At 48.0% G+C, this 26018-nt stretch overlaps 1 protein-coding gene across 1 annotated transcript; it reads left to right on the top strand.

Annotated features, from left to right (window-relative positions):
* Positions 1 to 23: 23 nt before the first annotated feature.
* Positions 24 to 19817, top strand: COTL1 (coactosin like F-actin binding protein 1). Its single transcript, XM_068203144.1, has 4 exons — positions 24 to 212; positions 615 to 697; positions 10405 to 10562; positions 18496 to 19817. The coding sequence occupies exons 1-4, from the start codon at positions 136 to 138 to the stop codon at positions 18604 to 18606; spliced, it is 429 nt and encodes a 142-aa protein (XP_068059245.1). The 5' UTR covers positions 24 to 135; the 3' UTR covers positions 18607 to 19817.
* The last annotated feature ends 6201 nt before the right edge of the window (positions 19818 to 26018 follow it).

Below are 26018 nucleotides of genomic sequence, written 5' to 3'. Positions count from 1 at the left end.
CGGGGGCGGGACGGCCGCGGTTCGCGGGGCTCGGCTCGGCTCGGCTCGGCTCGCTCAGCGCGGTGCGGCAGCAGCGGCGGCCGCGGCCCCCCCAGCTCCGCGCCGCTCCGCGCTGCCCCCCTCCCCTTCGCCCCCATGGCCACCAAAATCGACAAGGAGGCGTGCAGGGAGGCGTACAACCTCGTCAGGGACGATGCCACCGAGGTGAACTGGTAGGTGGCCCCCCGGCATCCCCCCGGACGGGCAGCGGTGCGCCGGGGGTCCCCGGCCTCTCTCCCCGCTCCCCAAAGGGTGACTTCTACAGACCTTGCCCCCTTCTCTTCTTCCCCTCTTCCTAAAGGATGGGTTTTTCACAGCCTATTCTTCCCCATCTCCTTCTTTCCCTTCCTGAAGACTGTGACTGTTCAATGTGTTCTTCGCCTTCCCTTCCCCCATTAAAAGGGTGACTTTTAAATGTGTTATGTGCTAATGCGTTATGTGTAAATATGTTATGTGTTAAAAGGGTGGTCCCCATAAAAGGGTGACTTTTAAATGTGTTGTTCCCCTTTCCTTTCCCCCATCCGGAAAGGTGACTTTTAACTCTATTCTTCCCCTTGTCTTTTCCCTCCCCGAAGGGTGACGTTTAAGTACAATGGCTCTACAATCGTCCCTGGAGACCAAGGGGTAGACTATGAAACCTTTAAGAGGAAGTGCACAGGTAAGCTCCGTCTCCGTTGCTTTGGCCCCTTTCCGCCCTTCCTGCTGCCGGGGCGAGGGGGAAAGGACGGGAGGAAACTTGGGGGAGCTGGGATTAGTGCTGCTGCTTCCCCGTGCCCGGATCGCGTTTCCAGCTCCACAGAGTGCAACTCCCCCCAGTCCATAGTCCAGCGGCTCCTTTGTCTCACCCTTAGACTTCACGTCCTTTGGGCTCTTTCTCCCCTCTTTGCACAATCGTTCACTGCTTCTCGGCTAATAAACCAGATAAAACGCGTGATAAGCAACGCCCGCCTTGTTTGGCAATGCAATTTCACAGCCAAGCCGACTCGGCTGCCGTGGCTGGAAAGATGCGGTCGTACAGATGGTTGAGAACGAAACACTCATGAAATCCTTCTGAAAATCATAGCCCTACAGTGACTGCAGCTGGGAGGCTTGCTGGGATTTTTTAAGACCACGAAAGCGGAGCGGAGGGTGGTCGCTGCCAAGCTGGGCTCGAACAATACAGCCCTGCGAACAATCGCAGATGTGGCGTTGCACAACCGCAACTGTTGCGGCTCCAGGTTTAAACGTGGCAGCGCATTGTTGAGCTGCCGATGTGGAACATTCAGGGCAGGAGCAAAGCCTGGGGAAGAGGAAGATCAGTTCAGGAGCGCTTAACTGTGTCTGATCGTGACTTTTGATGAGTTTCACAAAAGCGGGGTTTGATTTTTATCTCGGTTTTAATCAGTTTTCCTCCTGTCTTGGCTGCTAGTTAACAATGTCACCAAGTGAGCTGAGATACGGAGTATTTTTTACTAATACTGGATTGTAACAAAGTCTTACTCGCTCAGCCAGTTACTGTACAATCGAGTGCTGTGATCGACCTGTATTTTCAGAATTCTGTGCCTGAAGTGTGGAGGAATTGTGTTGAGCAGTCCCTGCCCTCTCAAGGTGGAGCAGTTCATGGGGACACCGTGGGGCTGGGAGCCCCAGGGCTTGGCTGTGCTTTGTTGAGTGGAAGGGGAGAACTCCCAGGAAAGTAACTGAGGGCAGGACAGCTCTGATCTGACAGGAGAAAAGTGTATTTTAGTCCTTGGAAAGGAGCTATGAAATGAAGATGCTTTAGGCTGACGTTGGCAGTGGGGTCTCACTGAGATTAATGCAGCCACTCGTTTCCAGCTGTTCCTGAGAACCTGCAGGGGAACTTCTCAGAACTAGGAAAGGCCCTGTTGTGGTTGGTGTCAGAAGAGCTGATCACTGCACTGCAGGAACTCCTTCCCACTCAACTCTTTTTAGTGGGCAACAGAAGGGAGAAGCAATTACCTGGAACCCAGGGAATCCCGGGGCTCAGCACTTTGGAAGTTCATGGCAGTGTTTAATTGTTCCCTTGGGAAGTCAATGACTTCGGGATCTGAGTGCCACGTTCTTGTCTCCTCTCCTGGGCAACATAACTGAGCATCTCTGGTGCCTCCAGACACCCGAGGCTTGCAGGGGAGCCTTCCTCATTTATTTTATCTCCTTGCCTTTATACAGCCCCTGTCTTTCTTTTTGTCTGAGCTGATTTTCAATGCTTTTTCTGGATGGGAGCCCCTTGAGAACTTCCTCTCCTCCATTCTGTGGCAAAGGGGATCCTTTTCTGGAGTGGCTGAGCAGGCAGAGGGGCTTTGGCAGAGCACAGGCAGGAGCTGGGTTGGGTAGGATGAGGATGACAAAGAGTGGAGGCACACACTGGAGTGTGTGCCACATCTGTGTTCTTTACAGGGCTTAGAAACAGGGTGCTCAAATCAAGCTGGCCCCAAGATAGAAAAAAATGTAATTTCCCATATTTTAGAAATAAGCTCAGTAAGGAAAGAGTTAAATATAGGGCACTTGTGGGGTGGGCTGCGGCCTATTGTAAGCCTTTAATGGGGAGCTAAATCCCTTAGAGCTGCTCCATTGCTCCCTTTCCCTGTTCCTTCTTTCCCTTTCCCTTGGCATCCACCTGCTGAGGGCTGTTCCCTGGCAGACCAGGGCCAAGAAGTTGTCCTCAAACACACCTCTGGAGCACAGCTGTTGGAGGCTTAAAAAAAAGGCAAATTGAGGTGCCTGGTCCTTGGCTGAGAGCTGAAAAGGATCTTCCTCCACCCACGAATTTCAGTGCTGCAGTTGGGGAAGGAAGAGATGCAAGTTTTGGAGCCTCCATCTGTGCAGCAAACCTTCACCTGGCCCGCTAGACATAGTCAGGAATCAAACCTTGTGCCAGCAGTGAAGTTGGAGCTTTCCTTCCCATCTGGAAGAAAGCAGAGTTGGTTGGAATATTTCTACTGAAACAAAGTCAGTAAAAAAGAGTAGCAAGGGATGGGAAAAGCTGTTGAAAATTATTTCTTCTTGTTGCTACATCTCTTTCCTCTTGGTGTCTTCCATGCCCTTTTACATTTTATTGGAGGGGAGAACAGCTGCTATCAATGCAAACAGCTTCAGAAAATGGGATTAAAAAATTGAAAAACCTTGGTATCAGAACAAACTTCTTTGTTTTGAATTCCTGTTGTGTGAGAAACATTGCCCTGAAAGCCACAAAGTGCTGCAGCTGCAGCTGCCTCTGGTAGAAGCTGAGCATCATTTGGTGGTTGGAGGTGAGAGCAGGAGCTGGGATTGCAAATCTCAGCGTGCAAAGAGTCACCATCAGAACTCACTCTGCTCCACTTTCTGCAGCAGCTATTTCTGAGCTGCAAACATCCCAGTCCCTGCTTTCTTTAAGAGCCATTCTTATGAAAAGCACCTCGGTACACATTGCTCCCCTGCTGGGCACTGGGCAGGGTCACTGTGTGCTGGTTCCTGTGGCTCTGGGACCAGGAGGGGCTTTTGCACCAGTTTGGAATCTCTTTGCCTGTGGTGGATGTCCTGCCTTGTGCAGTGATAGATGTCAGGGGGCTGGAAGGGGCTGTTGCAACAGCTCCTCTTTTTGCTTTTTTCTCCCCTATCCATAACCCTTTCCATGCCCATCACTGCCTCTGCAAACCTCCTTGGGGAACCAGAGTGGCTGGGGACAAAGGGAAAGGAGAGAAACTGAAATTGCTTCTTTTAGAGGAAGTAGCACTTGAGTGAGGCCGTGTCAGAAACCAGCTCTGCACACCTCCAGCCCCACTCTGGGGCTGCTGGGGGAGCACACGTTACACAGGTGCTGAGCTGGGGCAGGGACGCCCATGCCCTGAGCCAGGAGCTGCTGCTGGCCCTGCTGTGGGTTCTTTCCTCCTCTGCTGTACTCTCAGATACATGTCCCACATCAGACATCAGTTCCACATCAGACCTGCACCTTACAGATCCTGGCGTGGGGGCCTTTTCTTCCTTACATCTTCACTAAGCTCTGTGTAGGAACAGAAAGATTGAACAAACAGCATCATTAAACTATCAGATTTTCCCATCCCCGTTTGGGGACAGCAGTTGCCACTCCTAGAGGAAGGAAACATGGAAAGAAAAGCTCCTTCAGTGCCCTTTTGTTCAGGGTCCTGGGGTGATGCTGCAAACACAGCCTGACCCTGCACTTCTGCGTGTCAGTCGCTGTCGTGCCATCCCTGCCAAGGTCTGTTTGTCTCAGACAACTCAAACACTGCCTGGGAGGCAGCAGACCCTGCTTTAGAGCCAGACATTCATCTTCTCTGGCCTCCAAAGGGCAGCCCCACGTGTGTGGGCACCTCTGCTCCAGCCTATCCCAAAGGAAAGCCAAGGAGGCTGGTTTAAGGCACTTCCTTGGGTGACTCGGAGGTGGCTGCTGGGGGCTCTTCCTCTTGCAGTCCTGCCTAATGGCCAATGTCCTGCCTGTGCTGGCCCTGCTCTGACCCACAGAGTCTGGAGGCCAAAGCTGAGGACATTCGCCGTGTCAGGGTCAGTGAACACTCTGTGTAGACATCTCCTGTGTCTTCTGGCTGAGGACTGTTTTGGTTGGGTTTAACAGCACAGATTAGCTCTGCATTAAACAAGGACTTGATTCAAGGCTTCTGATCCATTTTACTTCCCAGTTCCAGCTCTTGCCTCTGCAGGTGGCCTGGCTCCAGAGGAAGCATTAATTTGGTGGTTAGTACTACATGCCATCAGTACACTTTGAGAAAAAGCAGCTGAGCTGGTGCACTTGAAGCCAGAAAGAGATAAGAGTTGAAGGTTATTGTATGGAAGGATGTGACAGCTCTTAGGATTTTTTTTGATGTTTTTAATTTCAAAGTCTTATAACTGGGCTGGTGATGCTGTTGCTGAGAAGAGTGGGATGAGTTACAACTGAAATGACATCCTGTGAAACTTTTGTGTTTGTCTGTTGTACCTGGACATTGCCTCAGTGTCTCTATTATGAAGCAGCAGAGCATTACCTTGGCTCTGTCTGTGGTTTAATTTCATTTTTTTAGTATGCATTCTGCCATTAAAAAATTTGAGTGGTCAGAAGGCTGGATTTCCCCCCACCTTCCCCCCATGCCATATGTGAACAGCTGTTTTCAATGCATCTCTGACAAAAGAAATAATGAGCCTTTTATTTGGAAAGCCTCAGAGCAGATAAATAATTGCAATGACAGCATGAAATGGGATAGTTATTCATGTGTCTGAAAAGATCAGCCCAAAACCACACCAGGCATTCAGCAGCAGGAAGAACAGAAAATCTTTGGAAGAACAGAAAATAAATACCTTATAAAATCATTTGGGGTTGACATAAAATATTAGAAATTAGAAATATAAGTGGCTCCTAATAAAAATACAAGTTTTTTTGGGTTTAGATCAAGTGTCCCAGAAAGCCTGGGCTGCACATTAAAAACGTAGGAGCTGTGAGTTGAGAGATCACCAAGGCTACGTACACACCTGAGGTTGTAGGAAAGATTTGTAAAAACACACGAGGACATATAATGAGATAGGTGCTTATCTGCATTTGGCTGCATCTTAAGTTGCTAAAATGGGCCTTGTAAACCAATCTCCTGCTGCTTTTGTTTCTCCTCTTCAGTGTTCATCTCTCCTGCTTTCCCTTACTGGCTATTTAAAGGAAGACCTGGGGCCATGGGTGGCTTATGGAATTTGTCACTCTGCCCCTGTGCCCTCCCTGCCTGTGTGGAGTGCTCTTGGCAGGGTCACAGCGATCTCCTGGCTGCCTGCTGCAGCCCAGGCTTAGCCTGGCCCTGCTGTGGGTTTAGGGAATATTCTCACTGATTTTTGTGGCACTAACTCATCAGGTCAAGGCCTGCAGTGAGGGTAACTCTTGGTTTTGTGGTAACTCTTTGGTTTTGTGATGGCAACTGGTGGTAACTCTTTGGTTCTGTGATGTTTAATTAAAATGTCGTGGCTGTGGGTCTGCCTTTGCCAATCCGTGGTGGGCACAGGAGAAGGGAAAGAAGAGCTTTGTACCTTTTGCCTGCCCTTTGTTTTGGGGCCTGCCTGGCCCTTCTGGCCAACCAAGAGCACCATTTCCTTCCTTCAGGGAAGAGCTGGGTGCCCTTTTGCTCCCACTCTGCTCTCAGTATCTGCCCAGGTCAGGAGAGGAGCCATGACCATGTCACTGGGCTAGCAGCACCCCCCTGGTGGCTTCACTGGAGCAGAGAAGCCACTGTGGGGTCATTTTCCCCCGCACTTGTGTCCCTGCACTCACATCGGCCATCCTGAGTCACCTGGAGAAGGTTTGGTGCCCCAGCAAAGCCCTGTGGTGGCCCTGGGGTCAGACACATCTGAGATGATTTAATGAACTCGTTGGGGTGGAGCAAGGCAGCCCTGCACGAGATCCGTGGGCTTAGTGCAGGGTTTAAGAGGAAAAGACAGTGTAGGAAGAGGTTAGGAACATTTCTGTCTGCACTTGTAGCCCCGTGGCCACTGAGATGACTGAAGAGGTGGAAAATTGACAAATTAATCTAAAATTAATCCAATTGAAGCAAACAAATTAAATCTTCACGGAAGCTGTCATGCGCTGCAGTAATCCATGTTGGACAGAAGACAAAAGCAGGTCAGTCCGTCACCTGCCTTGCTGCTCGTGACCTTGATTCAGCAGGCAGGTGAAGCTGGGAGCAGTGTTTTTATCGTGGCACATCTCTGGCTTGGCCATTCACAGCCCTCAGCCCGAGAACCGTGATGGTTTGGCAGTGTGCTCCTTTCCTGCAGCTATTATCTTTTACTGATGACTCACTGTATTTTAATCTAATGGGGATTTTTTCAGTACAGCTGAAACAAAGCACTTGAGTGGATGTAGAAAAAGGGAAGGGTACCATGAAGGAAATCTCTGTAGTCTGGCATCAGGCTGTGTTGACAGCCAAGGGCAGCTTAATCAGAATATTTGGAAAATCCTGCCTTAGTGATAAATAAAGAGTTTAGAGAGAAATACCAAGTGATGCTCGTTAAGGCATTCATTGTGCTGCTCATTGTTTGTCCAGCCATTGTGAAGGGAGTCGTGGTATTAATTGAATTAACATTGTTCATTTCTGCTGTTTGGATCCTGTGCGATCTCAAATAAAGCTGCTATTTCCGTTTTCCCCAGATCGGTTATTCACTTCTGTCTGCCCTGAAATTCATGCCTCAGTGGTTGGGAAGGGGGTGGCACAGCACTAGGCAGGATTTCCTCTTTCAGGGGAAATCTGTGCTGTCTCTCCCTGGTTTGTTCTGCTCCTCTCACTCCCAGCAAATTCCTAAAACCACCGTGAGCGCTTTCGTGTGAGAAGGAGGTGGTGGATGTTAATGCCCTGAGATTTCTCGGGGAATTGGCACTGATGGCACTGATGACTTCCAGTGCAGGGAGTTGATGTGGCAGGGTAGGACTGATTAACTGTGAAAGAGGAAATCTGGGAGTAGGGAAGAACTTGCGTTTTGATCCCCTTATCACTCCGAACACGCTTCAGACTAATTGTGAAACTCAGCCTCTTCTGCTCCGGGATTTTGACCTGCACTTGGAGAGGCTTATACCCAGGCTGAGCTAGTGCTAAAAAACCTCTGCATCCATCCCTGATGCCCTTTTAGGAATTGAGACATGTTAATTGCTCAGGGCTCCAATTCATATTCCCTCATTCCCTCTCGCTTTGTGTGCAGCGCGATTCTCACCCGGCACAGCGAGTTAAGGCATCACGTTTGTGCTAAATGTCCTGGGCTGAAGGCTGTGGCAGCTGAAGACCTGCTCTGCCTCCAGTAGGGATATAAACTCCGTGGGGAGACAGGAGGAGACAGGACCCAGCTGCGGTGTGACCCCTTCAAGCCCCCACAAGTGAAGCAGCCCCAGGAAAAGTCTGCCCAAGGGGTGACTCAGAGCCCCAGTCCAACCTCAGGTGCTCGTTGAACTTACTGGGACTGAACACGGTGGAGTAAGGGTTGTTCATGCTCAGGTGATCTCATGGATAAAAGCTGGAATTGCTGGATTTGGCTCTCTTTAGTGTCATGGAGCTGCTTTCAACCAGGATGGGCAAGCAAAGAAGGTTCTGCTGAGAAGCAAATCCTGCTGCTGCCAGTGAGCTGTGGGTTAATGTCAAATTGGAGTTATTCTGACAGAAAAGTTCATAGAATCCCAGAATGGTTTGTGCTGGAAAGGGCCTTAAAGATCATTTCATTCCAGCCCCATCATAAGCAGGGACACCTTCCAGTATCCCAGGTTGCTCCAAGCCCCATCCAACCTGGCCTTGGACACTTCCAGGGATGGGGCATCCCTGGAACTTCCTCTCTGTGCTGCCATGAAAAAGCACTGGTTTTTCACATTCATTATCTTTTCTCCATTATCTTTATTACAAAGGGGCACATTCCAGTGTCCACATTCTCTGTGGCAGCCTCAGTTAGAAGGGACAGGGATGGAAACCCACAGGCTCCAGGTGGGGACAGAGGGCTCCATGGGAAGGGGAGTGCCACCACTGCAGTGCAGGAGCTCCCAGCACTCCGTGGCACTAAAGGGCCTTCCAGGACTGCTCCCAGAGGAGCCACAGAACAGTTCTGGGCAGAGCGTGGCCTCCTTTGCTGTCAGAGCTGGGGAAGCAAGGCTGGCTCCTGGATCTGTTAATTGTAGCGTTAGGGGATTTACTGTCTCGCTTCACCTTGGGTATTTCCTGGCTGTCGCTTCATTTATGGTTCTAATCAATCTTGGGAAGAGGATTTATTGTCAGAACCAGCAGGCTCCACGTGCATTTCTTACACTCACTAGTAGCAGGGCAGCTGAGAGAAAAGTTTTGTTTGCCTGCATTGTTGATAAACAACTTTTTCTCTCCTTCCAAAGATCAATCTGGATTTTTCCTCTGAATAAGAAGTTTCTTTTTGTTTCTATTTTGAAATCTTCAGAGGAGTTTGTTTTGAACATTGTACTGGCTCACACACCCCCCTACATCCATTTTCCAGTTTGCCCAGTATTACTCAGTCAGTGACAAAAAAAAAAAAAATAAAAGAAGAGAGAACAAAACAGGGACAGCAGAGGTGGATTTTTTTCAGACTTAAAAAAGTCTTCTCTTTTAACAAGGAGAATTTGTCTTTGTGAACACTTTGGCAAATCAAAGTGTTAAAGAAGCTCTGAGATATGTTAGCTTGCAGAGAACATCGCAATTTATTTTTTTAACATTGTTTTCTAGCAGCTTATTTTCTGGAGATGAGCAATTTAGAGCTGCTTCTCCCCTGTCTCCAGAGCTCTTGGGGCTGTCCTGGCTGCTCACGGAGCGTGCTGGGGATGTTGGCAGTCATTCCTGCACCTGGAGCCTACACATTTTCACCTGGCAATTAGTCAACCCAGCAAATCCTTCTAAGGCACATACAACTGGTCACAACAAGTGTGCCAGCATTACCAGGAGTCTTCTCAAACAGCAGGTTTGTTCTTCTGGTTTGAGTCACCTCCTTTAAAAGGCCTCGAGTGACCTCTGAGAGATGGAGAAGCCATGATTAGGAATATTCCACAATTGCACAAGTGTCCATCTGCTCTGCTTTCTGCCACTCCTGGTGGAAGGCTCCAGCATCCCTTGGAGCCTGGGGATGCAGGGGGATGGTGCTCCTGATCAGGAAGGCTTCCAACTGCCTGGCTCCGTGAGTCATCAGGAGATGGAGGAAGGAGCTCTTTGAGATAAGAGTCTGCAAGGTTGTCACACATATGGCCAGGCTATAATAGTCTGGTGTGATGTAGCACAAGCCAGCTGTGAAACAAGGATCAGCACAGTTCTAAAGTCCAGGATTTTTCCCTCCAGGGATTTGGAAGGAATAGAAAAACACACCTGGGCAAGTAATTGCAGATTTTTCTTTTCCTCCTTCTTCTCCCCTCCTTCTTGTAAACTCATACTGCAAGTGAGCCAGAAATGGATTGAAGGAGGGAGAAAGATCACACTTGCACAATGGCCAGTTTCTAGTAATGTTATAAAATGTGACCCTAATCCTGCTATTCCGTAAGAAGGAGACACCAGGATATCACTTTCTTCCCTTCTCCACCAGACCTGCAGATGAATCATTTGGCTGAATGTGTAACTGGGCTTAGCTCTGTGCTCTTGACCTGCCTGCTGACTGTATTTTAGCCATTTCCACTGTGATGTGGGGTGTCCAGCACAGCCAGTTTCCTCCCAGTAACTCAGAGAACCCAGAAGAGGCCGAGCCAACACAGGCAAAGCACACCTTGCAAGCACAGGGCATATGAGCAGAGCCCTGTACTGCCCCCTGATTCCCAAATGCTGGCACTGAATCACGGGATCAGTGCCTTGCCTTGGTGTTTGAGAACAGTAGGCTCATCCTGGAGAAGGGGAAGGCAGGGATGTTCCTGGTTTTAATCTCTTTGTCCCTTTTTTGCCTCCACAGACGATGTGCGATTGTTCGGCTTTGTCCGATTCACCACCGGCGATGCCATGAGCAAGAGAGTCAAGTTTGCCCTCATCACCTGGATTGGAGAGGATGTCAGTGGCCTGCAGAGAGCCAAAACTGGAACTGACAAGACTCTGGTCAAGGAAGTAGTACAGGTAACCTCTTTCTTATGCTCCTAACCACCAGCTCCCATCGCTGTTTTCTGTACCAACACCAGCAGGAGGGAGAGAGGGAAGGATTGGCTCATCCTCCAAGTTAGGAGTTAATCCTTTAAAAAGAAGACAGTTTCCTATTGCCTGTCTTCCTCCTAGGAAGGCTTAACATCTGCCCTTTGAGCACTCAGGCATAAAGAAGCACCTTTTGAGCTTAAGGCTGCCTTAGCTATTTCATGAGGAGGGAATTTATGCACTCCCCTCCTTGTCACCACTGAGATGTTTCCCATCCCCTTCCTTGATATGGAAATAATTCACTGTTGAATGATCATGAGCAGCATTGAGTTAAGCAGGTAAAATTAAACAGGAAAACCCACACCTTTGTTTAAACTTCTCCAGAGGCCTTTTGCCTTTGCACAGTGAATTTGTGGAGCTAATCACCCAAAGTCTGAAGTCCCTATGGCACCAATTAACTAACAGCTCTTAATGGCTAACTAGATGTGAACAGGCTTTGTTTGGCCTTGGGCGTAGCAGGGGAAAGAGAAATGTGCTCAGTCCAAGTGAGAACAAACAACAGCCAGGAGAGAAGTGACTCGTGGGAGGCTGCACAGAGCCACAGCTGAGACCTGGCTGTGATGGTGAGGATGCTGATGTTTGGAATGTTTCTTCTGGAGAAGTATTTAAAGCAAGATTAGCTCTTCCAACGAAACATGGAACCAGCATGCCAGAGCCTGAGAAATGGTTTTGTTTATGCTCATAAAGAATAGGCTGATGATTAAATTAATCTCCCTCAATAACTGAGTTCTTGCCAGTGTAAAGAAATGTCCCAAGAGGACACTGTGAAGGGTGAGAATGAAGCCCCCCTCAACTCTTTGGTAGTTTATATGATACAGAAGATTTCATTTAGATAAGAAGAATGAAGAAGATAATACATTCCTGTCCTTCCAGAAGATAAACTCTGGTGCTAAATGTTTCAGAATGACGACTCAGAGGGGCCTGTTCTCCAAAGAAACTTCCAGAATGACACCTGAGAGATAGGAAAGCAAGTTTCTGCTCATGGGAAGCAGCTGGAACTGTGTAATTGTAGCTGAAGATGAAATTATAGAGTACTAATGAATGACTCTTATATGAGTCACTAAGCCCAAGATTTTCTTAAAAATCTGTTTAGACAATGTATTCCTGTTGAGTAGAATAGCATTCCTGAGCACTGTGCTCAGATCTGTCCCTAGGTCTGTTACATATAATTTGCAATTTCACTTGTTTCATCTTTGATTAGTAGTCTGTAGAAGTTAATAATCTGGTGGAGCATTAATCATTCTTGGCTGTTACTTAAAAGCTTTCATATTCTAATTACTCTGTACTAAAATATAAAAACAATACAACTGATGCTCGACATACTTTTACTGAGCAACCTTGTCTATAAACCCCTGCAAAGCATTTCTGAATGTCACAGCAATGATGATCTCCTGTCCAGAAGGAATTATCTTGACAAGTATTTTGAATAGTTCTTGATATGCAACTGAATCCCTCTGAGTGCAGTGAGATAAAAGCAGAACTCTTTTCTTCTTTTTATGCCTGTGACCTTGCAGGTAATCTGTCAAAATAAACAAGGACAAGAAAGTCCAGCTGAAATTTAATGGAGGGAGTTTATCTCAGAGCTATTTCACTCTTAGCAGTTCCCTTGACCTTCAGGTACAGTCTCAGCATTCCGTTTTTTACAGAGGTTATTTGAGATGTGAGTTATCCATAGAAAAATACACTTTTTTTTTTTTTTTTGGTGTAACGATAAGCTACAAATCTGAGCCAGTGTTGGTTCATCATTTGGAAAAAGCAGTGCCCTAAGGTGGGAGTTTTTTGGTCTGCAAACCCTGAACGGGTGCAGGTGCACTTGGGCCCACAGGTGCACTCACCCCGTGGAAGGGTGGCACAAGGAGACTTTTTGCACAGCTTTCATCTGCACAAGGGACAGCTGGGGATTCCAGAAGAGCAGCTCTTCACTCTGAGAAGCCCTCAGCAAAACCTGAAGGGCTCTCACAGTCTTGTACTATTTGCCAAAGCACCTGTGGGTCTTTATTTAAGACCTAAGTGTGAGGGGATTCCTGCTTTATATCCTGTGCTGTATTGATGAGCTGGGGCTGAGCAAACACCAATAAATGTTGCTGTTCTGGAGTCAAAGTGAAAGCCAGTCAGCTCTGGCACCTCCTGCCAGCACAACCCAGTCCTGGGATGAAGAGGATCCTGCCCAGGGAGGGTTAATGGGCTCCCAGAAGCACCTGCCATAAGGAAAACACAAGGGACATGAACTGGTGAGGAGTGGATTATGGGCTGTGAACAGAGGGATGAAATGTTGCACAGCAGAGGCAGGAACTGGGTTGCCCTGGCTTTTGTGTTCCTCCCTGGGAAGGAGGAGCAGGTGCTGTGAAATCTGTGGGGAGGTGGCTCTGGAAGCAGTGCTGATAGTGAGTGCAGGAGGTTGCCAGAAAACCTCTCAGGAAGAAAGGACAATTGATTTTTAGCTGTAATAACTGTAAAATGACAGCGTTGGATCTCATCTGCTACAAATAGCTGTAGTTCTCCTGATCTGTGCTAGATGAGAGCCAGGTCTTCTGGCCCTACTTGGCCCTATGCTTATTAGCTCTTTAATGTTGTTGGAAAATGGGTTTTGAGTTTGTTGTATTTCTTTTGGATTGTAGAAAAAATCCATTTAAGGAACTATTAGAAGCTTTTTTTTTTTTTTTTTTTTTTTTAGCACAGCCATTTATTTTTCCATCCTTACGTCCTTAACTCAGCTGGAAATCTTGGCTCCAGCCTGCAGCCTGGTCCAAGCAGCTCAGCTGGGAGCAGATTAGAAGTAAGGCCAGGATGGAGAACAATTATTTATCTGTATCTTCTCAAGGGTCTAGCTAGGTCCTACTGTGTGAGACAGGGAGCAGGGGGATGCACAATCCCACCTTCTATCCACTGGGCTTCTCTCCATGCCAAGGACAGGTCTAATGGGGCAAGAAGTGGCACAGAATTTCCCGTTCAGGCAGCTGCTTAAGAAATTTGGGAGAATTTCTGGGGTAGAGTCTAAACCTACCCCCAGAACAATCTAAACAGCTGGGAACTTCATGGAGCAGTGACTTCTGCAAGGCTGCATCTGTTTGGCAGCAGCAGCAGCAGCCGTGTGTCACCTTGTGCACAGGGTGACCTGGCAGATGTGTACAGAGAGCCACCCCCCAGCACCGGTGTCCCCTGCAAGCTGCACTTTGGTCACCAGACCCCACAGCAAGGACGAGCCCAGGCACAGGGGCTGTGGCACTGGGAGTGGCACCTGGTGCTGCAGTGGGGTGGTTTTGATGTAAACACCAAAGAAATGGAGACAGGACTTGGTTTCCCTCTGAGTGTTCCTTCCTCTCTGTGAACTCTCCTTCCTTCATGACTGCATTTCCTACCAGGAGATTTTAACTCTTCCTTAGGCACCTTTGGGGTCTTTTTCCTGACAGGGCTGAATTCATGTCCTGCAGGACTTTCCCAGCAAAGGGACTGCCCAATCTTTGCCAGTTTGTCAGATTTTCCATGGATTTTGACTCTTTTCTGTTTTTATCAGCACTCCTTCCCCCACAAAGTCATGTGCTCTGTTATTTTCCTAATTCATATTCAGGGTAAAACAGCTCTGTTTCTGTGAGCAAATATTCGAGGCATTTTATTCATCATTATTTTTGGTGAGGAATTCATCTGGCTTTCGTGATGTCAACAGCTCTGCTGGGTTCCTGTTTTGCAGCTGACACCCAGATCTTTTTTTTGCTCACCTTTCCCTTTTCCTCTGGATTTCTCACTGCACTGATGATGGTGTCCCATGAGGGAGCACCCACTGATGGGGGCCCTGTCCCTGATCTTGGGCTCAAACAGAATTCCCTCTGTGTGCTTTGGTCTTCTCATATCAGCACAGAATCCTGACCAGAAGATGAAATAGCTAAATTAAACCAGAAGGTTTAATAGCTTTGTTAGAGGCAAATCAAACTCCCAGAGAACAGATATGTCACAGTGGCTTTGAGAGTTACTCATGAGAGTGAGTGAGATCCTGCTGGAAAGGCAAGCAAAATTCTCCTTTTGGACTGTTTTTCCTGTTCTGGTTTACTGTAATGACCATACCAAATGGATATGGATTTACAAGAACTCCTAGTCTAGAGAAGAGGGTCAGAATGAGCAGCTTCTCATCTCCCTGTGTCTGACACACAGACTTGTGACTCTTCCAGTGGGATGAAGCACAGCAGGGAGAATTTGCAGAGCAGCTGAAATGCAGCTCCCATGGCTGAGACAAATGTTTGCCAGAGGTTTGGACTGGCTTCTCTCAGTGTCTGGAACGGGTCCATGTAAAATTGGCAGGAGTAGATTAGAAGAGAGGGATTTTGCTGAGCTTGGAGTCTGACAGCTGAGTGCAGGAGCAGGTTTGCTGTAGGCCTGGGGCTCAGACCATGCTGGAAAAGAAACCTGGGAGATGTCATGTCCTCTGCACTGCATCTGCACTGGGGATGAGGTGACCAGAGGGTGGGAGTGGTGACATTAAGCACAGTAGAACTGAGGATTCTGAACATCAGCAGAGGCTGCTCCAAGCCCCAGTAAAAATAAAATATATAAAAAATGGCAAGAAGCTGCTCAGCTACCTGGCACCATCTGTAGCTGCTGAGAAGTGTCTGTAGACTACACAAGGATTTTACTCCTGGCTTCAGGCTTCCCAAGCTGGGATTTATAAGGGCCTCTGCAGACCTCGTTTGGTACAATATCTGCACCACACGGATTTTCCCTTGGGCAATTTAGGGAAATTTTATGGCCCATATGCTAACCATTCAGGGCTTGGAAGAGGAAGAAAATCTACTCCACCCTTTCCCCCCTCCCCCCCCATCTTTAAGTTGGCTGAAAGAGAAGGATTGAGCTTTCTGCACAAATTCCATGCTTCCCAGGGAGGGATGCAGGCTCCTTCTTTGCTCCTGCATGGTTGGAGCCCTTTCAGTCTGTGCCTGGTGTGGTTGGCACAGGGGAGGGGATTCCAAAATTGTGACAAAGAGGAGCTGGTGCCAGAGAGGTGCATTGGAGAACCAGGAGTGAACCTCAGTATTTCTGTGTGCTGTTCACTGATTTGAGAGGCAAGGCAAAGCGACTGGGGTCACTGTTGTGCTGTGAGAGTGATAAAGATAAATGGCATCATTGTTTTTGTTATCTGGAGGCTGCTGGTGACTGGGGCGAAGACAAAGGCTAGAATTCACTGGCAGGGCTTGCTGTGGTTGTAGAAAGCCTGGGCTTGGGGGGAGGAGAAGGGAAAAGGAAGTGGAGGATGTAAGATGAAGACACGTGTCAGCAAATCAAGGGCCCGAGCGTCAGAGTTATGCACTGTGCCTTAGGATTTGCACCCTGAACATAAGCTCAGCCCCAGGGAGCTCAGACAGTAAATTCAGAGTGATGAGGGAGGCTGTGGCTGGAGAAGGTCGAGCAGGATGTCAACATCAGAAATTCCAGGCACCAAACTCACCAGAAGCATCTTCCCTCCTTTGGGCCAGGCTTGGGGAGACACTGGTGGGTTAGAGCTGGTGTGAGGAACCAAGGAGGACCCTGAGAGAATGGAATAAAGCAGAGATATTAATAGCAGTGACCCAGATTGCACTCTGAGGGTACAAATCTGGCACAAGAGGTGGCCCAGTCAGCTAAGAGGATATCTAAGAGTGGCTGGGAGCAGAACCCATCTGGCCACTGCCAGGGGGATACTGTTCATTCCTTGCAAGGTGTCTTGGTGGTGCTGATGTGGAATGGTGGCTGATGCCCACAGATCATCACCCAGGAGTCATCTGGATAAGTGTCTACTTGAGAAGGCATCTGAGTAATTGTATTTACTTTGTGGCACATGTAATTCATTCTCCTCTGTTTGGGCATGAGTGTACTTGCAATTTCAATTTCAGAATCAGCTGGATTCTGCAAAGTGGGCATTGAAGAAAACCCTCCCCACACTTTTAAAATACACTTTTCATGGAATCCCTCTCAGAATTGGTTTTATGGACCTGCCTCAGTTCTCACTAAAGCAGGGCAAAGACTCGCCCTGAAATCAGGTAGTCCTGGATAATCTGCTTCCCAAGGTGAGGAAAATTTGTTAAACCTGGCACCATAGAAAAGGAATTGAAAAGGCTCAGCTCAAAACTCACATAGGAGCATCAAATAGCTGAAAATCCTGGGGCTGCTCTTAGCAAGAGCTGAGCTTTGCAGAGATGTCACCCTGGAGACCTGGAAGTAGGGCACTCGTGAGCATGACTAAATCTGATGGTTTGGCCAGTTTGCCTCTTTATTCCCATCTCAAAAAAAAAAAAAAAAGGATTTGTTTTTCTTTAAAAAGCAACAATGCCTTTCCCATTTTCCCTGGACTCTGCCAAGCTGTGGATGAGTGTCTGTGCTGTCCACATGGCCAGAAAACCTGAGAATTGCAGGCAGTGGAGCAGGGCTGTTATTCCTGAGGACTTTGTGTGGCTGCCCATCAGCCAGAGCAGAGCAGACAAGGCTCCCGAGCTGCTCCGAGGATTTCCTACAGTGTGAAACAGGATCAGCCACAGCTCAGAGGGGGGAGGAGGGAGCTGTTTTCCTCTCTTTTCCATTTCTCACAGTGCATGAAAGAGGTGCTGAGGCTCTTTCAAGCTGCATCCTCCTCCACCCCCTCCTTTACCCGACTCTGATCCCAAACTGAGACCCTTGAGACGCTGCCAAATAAAAAGCTCTGCCATGGCTTAGAGTCTGAAACCAATTAGAAGCCCCCTTCCCGTTGTGCCAGGGCTGTGCCAGTGCCAGGGAGACCCACACAAGATGCCTGCTGCTCTCCCAAAGCATTCCTTCCTTCTCCATCACCTTTTGGGGAACTCACTGCCCAGGGATTCGGGCATTGCAGATTTCCCGAGATGTCACAGCAAAGCTGTTGGGATTTTAATTCATATTTTTGGTGGAGTGCAGTGGTTCCTTGTGTTTGTCACGTCTGTGGGGTGGGGGAAGGGAGACTCATGCAGTGTTCTCAGTTGTGGTTAGGAAGGGGAGGAAAATGCTAAAGCAAGCAGCAAACAGGCTGTTTTGCTGAAATGGCTGTGCACACACATGGATGCCATGCCTGGCATCAGCACAGCTCCCAGCAAGGGAAAAAATCCCCGAGCTGCCGCTGCTCTGACAAGAACCCTCAAGGCACCCTGGGATCCCATTCTGCTCCCAGAAAGGTTTTCTGTGTTCCCAGCCTCACGTGCCAGCACGCTGCCCGGGGCTTGCAGCGAGCTCTCAAGCAGGGAGACAGCTGCCCTGCAGCACACAAGTGCATTCATCCAGGAGGTCACTTGGGACACAAAGCACAGGGCACAGCCTGGCTGGGGCAGTGTCTGGCTTTGGCCACGGTGTGTGTTGGGGATGAGGGGAGGAGGCACTGGATCCTCAGGAGGAGCTGTGTTTGCTCCTGTACCACCCCTGTGCTGCTCAGTCCTTCACAGGTGTGACACCGCAGCGTACTCTGGTGTGGTGCTGTTCTGTTTTTAGGAGAAGGGGCCCTAAAAAGGGAACAGAGAGGATTAGTGACTTGCCAAGATTATGCTGAGGGTCAGTGGCGGTCAGGAGGTCAATAATTTTGAGTGTTTTAGCTCACATACTGCTTAGGGAGCTTGACCTGACCTGGCCTGTGCATCTCCAGGAAGAGCTGCTGCACCCCTGCATTGGGTCTGCAGGCAGTGACTGTGGAAGTAGATACATAACATTTTTCCAGGTAAAGTGTTGTGCTTTGCCTTCACTAGCCCTCTGTCTCATCCACAGCTTTCTATTTATCATCCCAGCCACAGGAGATCAAGGTATGCAGCTCAGACACCCAGGGAAGCTGGATAACCCATCTTCATTCAGCTACTTAAAAATATCCCCCTTTGTTAACAGGCTTTTTCTTTATCTCTTGCAGAACTTTGCCAAAGAATTTGTGATCAGTGACCACAAAGAGCTGGACGAGGATTACATCAAGAACGAGCTGAAGAAAGCAGGGGGGGCTAATTATGATGCACAGACTGAGTAAAGGCAGGAACCTCCTGGCACCATCACCTGGATCTCCAAGGGAGGGCAAAGGCACAACAAACTAACACCTGACAGATGAGGCAACTGAACTCCCCAGCTTTCTGTGGCTGCACCTAAGAATTCCCTTTTTTTGCATACAGAGGACTTTTATTTTCCATCCTCTCTCATGAAACATTCCTCTCTGGGGCTGTGTTTTTCTTTTTTCCCCTTTTTTTTACTCCTAACTCTGTCCATGTTCTCGCACCTGTGGAATTTAGATTTGGCTCTGCTTTGGTCCTATTCAGCCCTGTGTTTGTAGAGGCTTGCCACTCTGTCCTTCTTCATGTCTGTGTGTTTTACTGGTCTCTGAGGGAAGAAAGTTTCTGGGGAGTTCTGAACATTGATTAATTTTTGAAAATTTTTTTTCTGACTGATATTCTTGGGAATAACATTATTTGCTGTTCTAGGCTCAGTTCAGCTTGAGATGACTTCCCTCAAACTTTGATTTAATCATCTAAGCAGAAATGTCCAGCTGAGATGTTATCTAACAGCTTAAACAACAAAGCCAACAAACAAAAAAATTTCTTTGACTCCTGATAAATGGGAATAAATTTGCCTTAAACATTGTTTGACAGTTGCTATGCTCTGTGCTGCATCTCTGTCCCTCCCTCTTAAAAACAAGATCCACCACAATCCTAAAGTGGGTTTTGTTGCTTTTTGGAGGTGTCACAGCACAGTAAACTGAGGGGCTTAGAAATGTCTGGACACTTGGTCACTATTTTGTGTACGTTGGTCTCTGGGTTTGTATCTGACTTTGCTAATGCTGGGGCTCAGGAGGTGAAACTGAAATGCATCGACTTCCTTTTTCAATAAGGTCTGAAAAACATAGCAGCTGCTGAATCCTTCCCCGCCCCTGTCCCCCCTGGTTATTCTGCAGTTAAACACAACATCTTCAGTTCCTTGGGGCCTTTGCCAGTGAACATCCTCCAGCTGGGACCAAGGGATGGAGCAGGGCAGCTCCATCCCAGCTGGGGTTAAATATTCAACAGCAGAGGCCCAGAGAGAACCTGGGCTCAGTTTGGTACCAAACTGTTTGTCTGTGGGGGCTTCTTTGTATGGCTTTTGTTTTTCCATCCAAGGTAACTGTCCCCAGAATTACATGTTGGGAGGGACTGTGGGGCTTGGGAGTCAGCGCTATAAATCCATTACAGAAATAAATGTTTTTCAAGAACAGTTCTCAGCGACTCTGTGGTTCTTTTACCTTCCCTGCAACAAGCCCGTATTTAGGAGGTTTCTTAATCCTTGGTGTGAAGCTTTGAGCTCCTGCAATCTTGGGGCTATTAGGAGAATTAAAGACTGGCTTAGATGTAAAATGATCCCAGGGCCTGCAGCCCTTGCCTGCTCATCTCTGCTCTGAGAGGCAGAGGTGACCACAGTGCACCTGACACACTTTTTGTGCAGCAGCTCTGCTTCTCCATTTCCAGTGCCAAAATACCAAGTGGGAATTGCAATTAGGTCAAAGAGAATTTCGTAGCCATGAAAAATAGATGTAGAGAGGTCAGGAACAGATTTGGGAACAAGAACAACACTTTCAGACAAGTTTTGCAGCTTCCTGCACAGGGTTACATGGGGCATTACAGTTCTGGACAGGACTTCCTAAACCTTGCCCTGAAAGAAGGGAAATGGTTGTTTTTTACAGGACTGACAGCAGGGACAGGCATAACTAATGGGAAGGAGTTTTGCAGAGAGCTTGTGATGCTCTGAGGCTTTGCCTTACTGGTTCAGTGACCACGATAAACTTTAATTTGACACCCTGTGGCACAAATCTCTGCCTGGTTTTGAAGCCTGGCAGCACCATCACAAGAAATTCATCAGCACCAGCTGTGGTGGGAGCTCAAGAAAGAGCTCAGCAGAGGAAAATTAGCTTTCTCAGCCTTCAAAGGCATCTCAGCAAGAGGGATGGAGCACTTGTGTTGCCTTTGGCAAGCTGGGTCCAGGGATGGAGGAAGAGGAGGCATCACCCTGGCTCCAGTTGCTTTGCTATCCTTAATCCAGTTCTTAGAATATGAAAAATCCCATATTCCCTCTTTGAATAACTTCTGCGGTGTACAGGCACATGGACTCTCGTGCTGAGCACAGGAGTATCAAGTTTGCAGGCATTGCATGGTAACAGGAGAAAAATCAGAAGGAATTACTGATTTGTAATATGAGGATAAATCCTTGTGGGGGAAAAAAATAAAGTAGCTTAATGAATGAGAGTAATAGCAAAGAATCAGTGGGGTTGGGTTTTTTCCAACCTCAATTTAATCTTCTAGGGCAGGCTACGTAGAGATACCACCCTGGTGATGTTATGAAGAACTTTGTGGGGAAAAGCTGGGGTGAGATGCACGGGAGCACTGCTGCTGCTCTGCCTCTGGCCTCAGTGGGTCAGTGCTGAAAACCCACCAGGGAGCTCTCGTGTGTACAGTCCTGTCCCTCTGGCAGCACCGCAAGAGCCAAGTTAATCAAGTCCCTGCTTGTCAAAGCCTCAGTCAAACAGGAGATTATCTTGGTGACAAAGAATGTCCTGGAAACACACCCAGCCCAAGCTGATGAATGCACATCCCAGCTTGGGATGCCTGGCAGTGTTTGGGGCAAAAATGTGCTTCCAGAATTAAAAGTTTCATTTTCTCTTTACTTCCCATTCCTGAGGAGTGATCTGAATTAGCCATTAAATGGCTTTGTTTCTAGAATGCTGATTGCACTTCAGTGTTAGGAGTGGTTTTCATTTCCCTCAGGAGAGTGACTTTACTGGTGTTGGGTCAAACCCTTACACTGGTGGTGGGAGCAGCTCAGCTGGTCCAGGGGCTGCACAAGCCTGGCATAACTCACAGTCTGTCCTGCAGCCTAAAACTCATCTCTGGGGTCTGCACCCACTTGGCTGGAAAAGTATTTACCCCACAGTGTTTGCAGGCATTCTCCTTCTGTGCTTACAATTAATAATGCAAGAAACAATTGGCAAAGATGGAGCAGCAGAAAGACTGGGATGTGAAAAGCAAAAGCTTGAGATCAATTATTTGTGCTGTGTTTGGGATCTCACGCTTGGCATATCACAAGAGCACAAAACAAATTGGAATTTGTCTCTGTTCTGAGACCCCAGGGGAGCTGAGTGGCTGCGAGTGGCTGCTCTGATCTCAGGCATCAGGGACTCTGCTGGGGGTTGTATTTTCACCCAGAGTGGTGGAGACAAAGAAGGAATTAATAATGCCTATTTTTGCTGTGACACTGCTCATCAGGAGTTCCCAGAGCGTTTCAGGGAGATTGGAATCACAGAATCATTCAGGCTGGAAAAGATTTCCAAGATCAAGTCCAATCTTTGGCCCAGCAATACCATGGTACCTAAACCAGAGCACTGAGTGCCATCTCCAGCTGTTTATTGAACTATTCCAGGCATGGTGACTCCACCACTTCCAATGCCTGAGAATCCTTTCAGTGAAGAAATTCCTCCTGAAAATTGTAGTTTTACGTATTGATATAAACCAGACTGCACTAATATTCCTCCTGGAGCACAATATCCATGTTCAGGAAGGGCCTTTCCCCATGGAAGTGGAGCAGGAATAGCAGTGTTTTCCAGGGAATTCAGGCTCTGGGTGAGTGCACTCCTCCCCTTGGCACAGCAATGCTGATAACGCTGTGTCCTGGGATTGATGCTAGTGACCACATGAGACAGGCATTCCCTTTTATTCATTTTTAAGGCCCTTTTTGTAGAGTTAGGTGCCCTGGTTTTTGTCCATTTAGCATTCAAAGCCTGGCTTTGCCTTATCAGCCCTTTCCTCAGGCTCCAAGGACCTGCTGAGGCTCGAGGGCTGTGTTCTCTGGTGTCCCTCGTGTTGTGGCTCAGTGGGGCTGTGCCCTGTGTGGGGACCCGGGGCTGGGACAGTGTCAGCAGTGCCAGCAGGGCTCTGGGGGCTGTGTCTGGCCAGGAGCAGATGGAAATGGATCAACGGCTGCTTTATATTTGGCATCTCCTAAGAATTTGCTATCCCTCCCCATCAGGAGTGCAGCAGATCCGAGGCAGAATCCAATTTTAGCAGGGAGGAAGCAACAGAGCCGAGTGAAATAGCCTCCAAAAATCTTGATGAATACAGAGTCACACAGCAGATGAGTTCCTTCCAGCCAGCCCTGACTGGGGGGTTCTGCCCTGACTGGGGGGTTCTGCCCTGACTGGGGGGTTCTGCCCTGACTGGAGGGTTCTGTGCCCTGACTGGGGGGTTGTGCCCTGACTGGGGGGTTCTGTGCCCTGACTGGGGGGTTCTGTGCCCTGACTGGGGGGTTCTGTTCTCAGCTCAGTTATGGCAGGGGCTGTAAGCTCAGCTCCAGTCAGAGCAGGGGCTGTAAGCTCAGCTCAGTTAGGGCAGGGGCTGTAAGCTCAGCTCCAGTCAGAGCAGGGGCTGTAAGCTCAGCTCCAGTCAGAGCAGGGGCTGTAAGCTCAGCTCAGTTAGGGCAGGGGCTGTAAGCTCAGCTCAGTTAGGGCAGGGGCTGTAAGCTCAGCTCCAGTCAGAGCAGGGGCTGTAAGCTCAGCTCAGTTAGGGCAGGGGCTGTAAGCTCAGCTCCAGTCAGAGCAGGGGCTGTAAGCTCAGCTCCTTAGGGCAGGGGCTGTAAGCTCAGCTCAGACGGGATACAGACTCTAAGCTCAGCTCCAGACTTGTTCCTTTGCCCGGATCCACTCATCAGCTGGCACTGCAGCTCCAGCAGAGCACGAGGAGCTGGAAGCAGGAGCTGGAAGCAGGAGCTGGAAGCAGGAGCTGGGGGATGTCCCACAGATTTCCCCAGACTGGAACCAAGGGCTTGTGGAAGGGGAACACATCTCTTACTGAGCTGTCGAGCGAGAGCTCCTCTGCTCCCTGCTCACACACTTTTGGGCACTCTCTGGTCTGTAAGGGTGCAATGTGTGTGTTACTGCAGCCCTCAGCTGCCCCTGGACCCTGGGAGTGTCCCAGGCCAGGCTGGACAGGGCTGGGAGCAGCCTGGGACAGTGGAAGGTGTCGCTGCCCATGGCAGGGGTGGAACTGGATGAGCTTTAAGGTCCCTTCCAATCCCAGTCCAGCCTGGGATTCTGTGATCTCAGGCTTGGCTTTATGGCCCAGAGAGCCAAAACAGCAGAGGAGGTTTAACTGCAGCCTGTGTATGGCTGGGTGGGAATGAGGGCAGTAAATGACATTCACAGCCCACTCAGGCCTTCATCTCTGTTCTCTTCATCTTTCCCAGACATCTGTTTCTGGCCTGGAGTAGCTCACTTTGCTTGTCTTTCAAGATCTGGTTGATTTGTGTAAGTCTATCTGGGCTGGGAAACAAAGAAAAACCTTCTAAGATATTTCACCTCTCTCCCTCTCTCCACCATCAAAATGTCCAGTAAAGTTTTTCATTAACCTTATGACTTCTTCAGAATTTCCATGGAAATGAAGCTGAAGGGAACAAACAGCATCTGCTGTGCAAATATGAAATGCAGGCAGGAGATGAATAAGATGAAAAGACTTATCTCCTTTATCATGATTAGCCACATTTTGGCCTTGTAATTTTGGCCTATCTCTCCAAAGAAACTGCAGCCAGGATGTAATACATCCTACTGGCAAATTACAGCCATGCAGCTGTTGGAGGCAGCAGCTGGGCCCTTCAGCAATTTAAACTTGGTTTTATTACACCAGGGCAAGGCTCCAATAAGTATATTAGTGACATGATTTAAAAATAATAAGAGTTGAATGCTGTCCCACTGAAGTTAATCCCGACGTCGGTTTTCGTGGGAAGGAGCGTTTTGCCAAAATCAGGAATCCAAGAGGTCCCAGGGGTGTCCTCAGCAGGGTGAGACTGTGAGAGCAAAGGAGCTGTGCTGAGATCAGCCCCAAGCAAAGGTGTGAACTTCTCACAGGGATTTCTGGGTTACTACGAGCCAAGAAAAGTTCCATGTGAGGAAAGTTAGATGAAATCTGACTACGGAATACAGGGCTCAGACAAGACTTAAAGTGTGCTGTGGCAAAGTGTGAATTTTCAGCTCTCTTCTTGAATGCAGCAGTGAAGGGTGTGTTACCATAACAAAGAGCATCAGAAGTGTATTTAACTTCAAATGTCAGTGTTTCAATTTCTCTGAGCTCCAAACCAAGATGAAACTAAAAGCTGTTACAGTTCTTGAGAGCAGGAATCCTGCAAAACTCCCTGAAGTTTTATGCAAAAATTCCCAGTATTTTTCTCAGACAAGAACCACAACTGTTGGTCCTAAAACAGATTCCTATTACAAAGTCACAAATTATTCTGTGGGCTATTAGAAACACCTCGCAAGAGTAAGAGAAACACTGTTCTCTTTTCTAGATGCAAAGTGACTCTTGTCTAATTTGCAGGATTATTGCAAATATTGCAAATATTGCAGATTGTCTAATCTGCAGTCCTAATATGGGAGGGTTGCAGTGCCCATATCTATGTGTCAATATTCCCTGCACCACCCAGACAAGCAGCTGTTTTCCATATCCATGTGCTGGCTGTCACCAGATACGATGTTCTGTTTGAGAATTATTTGCCTTTTTCCCCCTAATACTTTTAGTCCAGTTGGAATGACAAGGTTGATGAAAAACTTTTTGGGTTGAATCACAAAATTAGTTTTTAAGTCAGAAATCAGTACTTTTCTCCTCTTTTAAGCTGTTTTCCAGGAAGAATTTTGCATCTGGCTGTATCTTCCTTCTAAAACGCAAAGTTTCTGGACAATCCCACTTCTGGATTCTCCCTGGGTTAATGTGGATACAGCTATGGGGTGATTTGATAGGGAATCTCAATTGTGATCTGTACAGAGCAGTCAACTTATCTGACATCAGAGCTGTAAATCAGATATGCTACAACATTTATTATCTTTATCTCCCTTATTTAAGAGCTCAAACCTGTCAGATGAAACCATAAATCTGCTCCTTGCATCAAGCCTCTTAATATTCCAGTTGATGTTTGTTTCCAAAAACTCTCTGCCAACGTTTCATTTTCCTCTCATACTGACACTTAATGCCTTAAGTGCTTGGAAAGATAAACACTGGCTTTAAGCAGTACAATCTCATGATCAGTTTATCTGAGGATTATTACATGGGTGCACAGAGGAGTCAGTCATAAATGGAGCACTTTTTGCCCTGGCTGTTGATTTAATTGCAGTGAATGGGGTGGAATATTCTGAGAATCACTGACCTGGGACGTAGAGGAGAATCAACTTGCAGTTTTACCCAATTAAACCGTGCTGGGGTGGGACACCAGGCTGTAACTGGGACCCAGGCTGGGGGTGAGAAGATGAATTTTACTGGGGGCTGAACTGGTGTCTCCAGCTGAGCACAGCAGGACAGACCAAGAACCAGTGGGGAAAGACTGAAGACAGATTAACTGAAACATCAATGTAGACAAAAACATTTTATAAGGGAAGGTGATTAACCT

Source organism: Anomalospiza imberbis, chromosome 12 (assembly GCF_031753505.1).
Source record: "Anomalospiza imberbis isolate Cuckoo-Finch-1a 21T00152 chromosome 12, ASM3175350v1, whole genome shotgun sequence".
Lineage (NCBI taxonomy): Eukaryota > Metazoa > Chordata > Aves > Passeriformes > Viduidae > Anomalospiza > Anomalospiza imberbis.
This window is presented reverse-complemented; position numbering and strand designations above follow the sequence as displayed.

Bases quoted from the DNA above. Each gene is read 5' to 3' on its own strand.
- COTL1 (XM_068203144.1), top strand. From the start codon at position 136: ATGGCCACCAAAATCGACAAGGAGGCGTGCAGGGAGGCGTACAACCTC. The intron at 213-614 runs GTAGGTGGCCCC...CCCTCCCCGAAG, and splicing joins GATGCCACCGAGGTGAACTG to GGTGACGTTTAAGTACAATG. The intron at 698-10,404 runs GTAAGCTCCGTC...TTGCCTCCACAG, and splicing joins CTTTAAGAGGAAGTGCACAG to ACGATGTGCGATTGTTCGGC.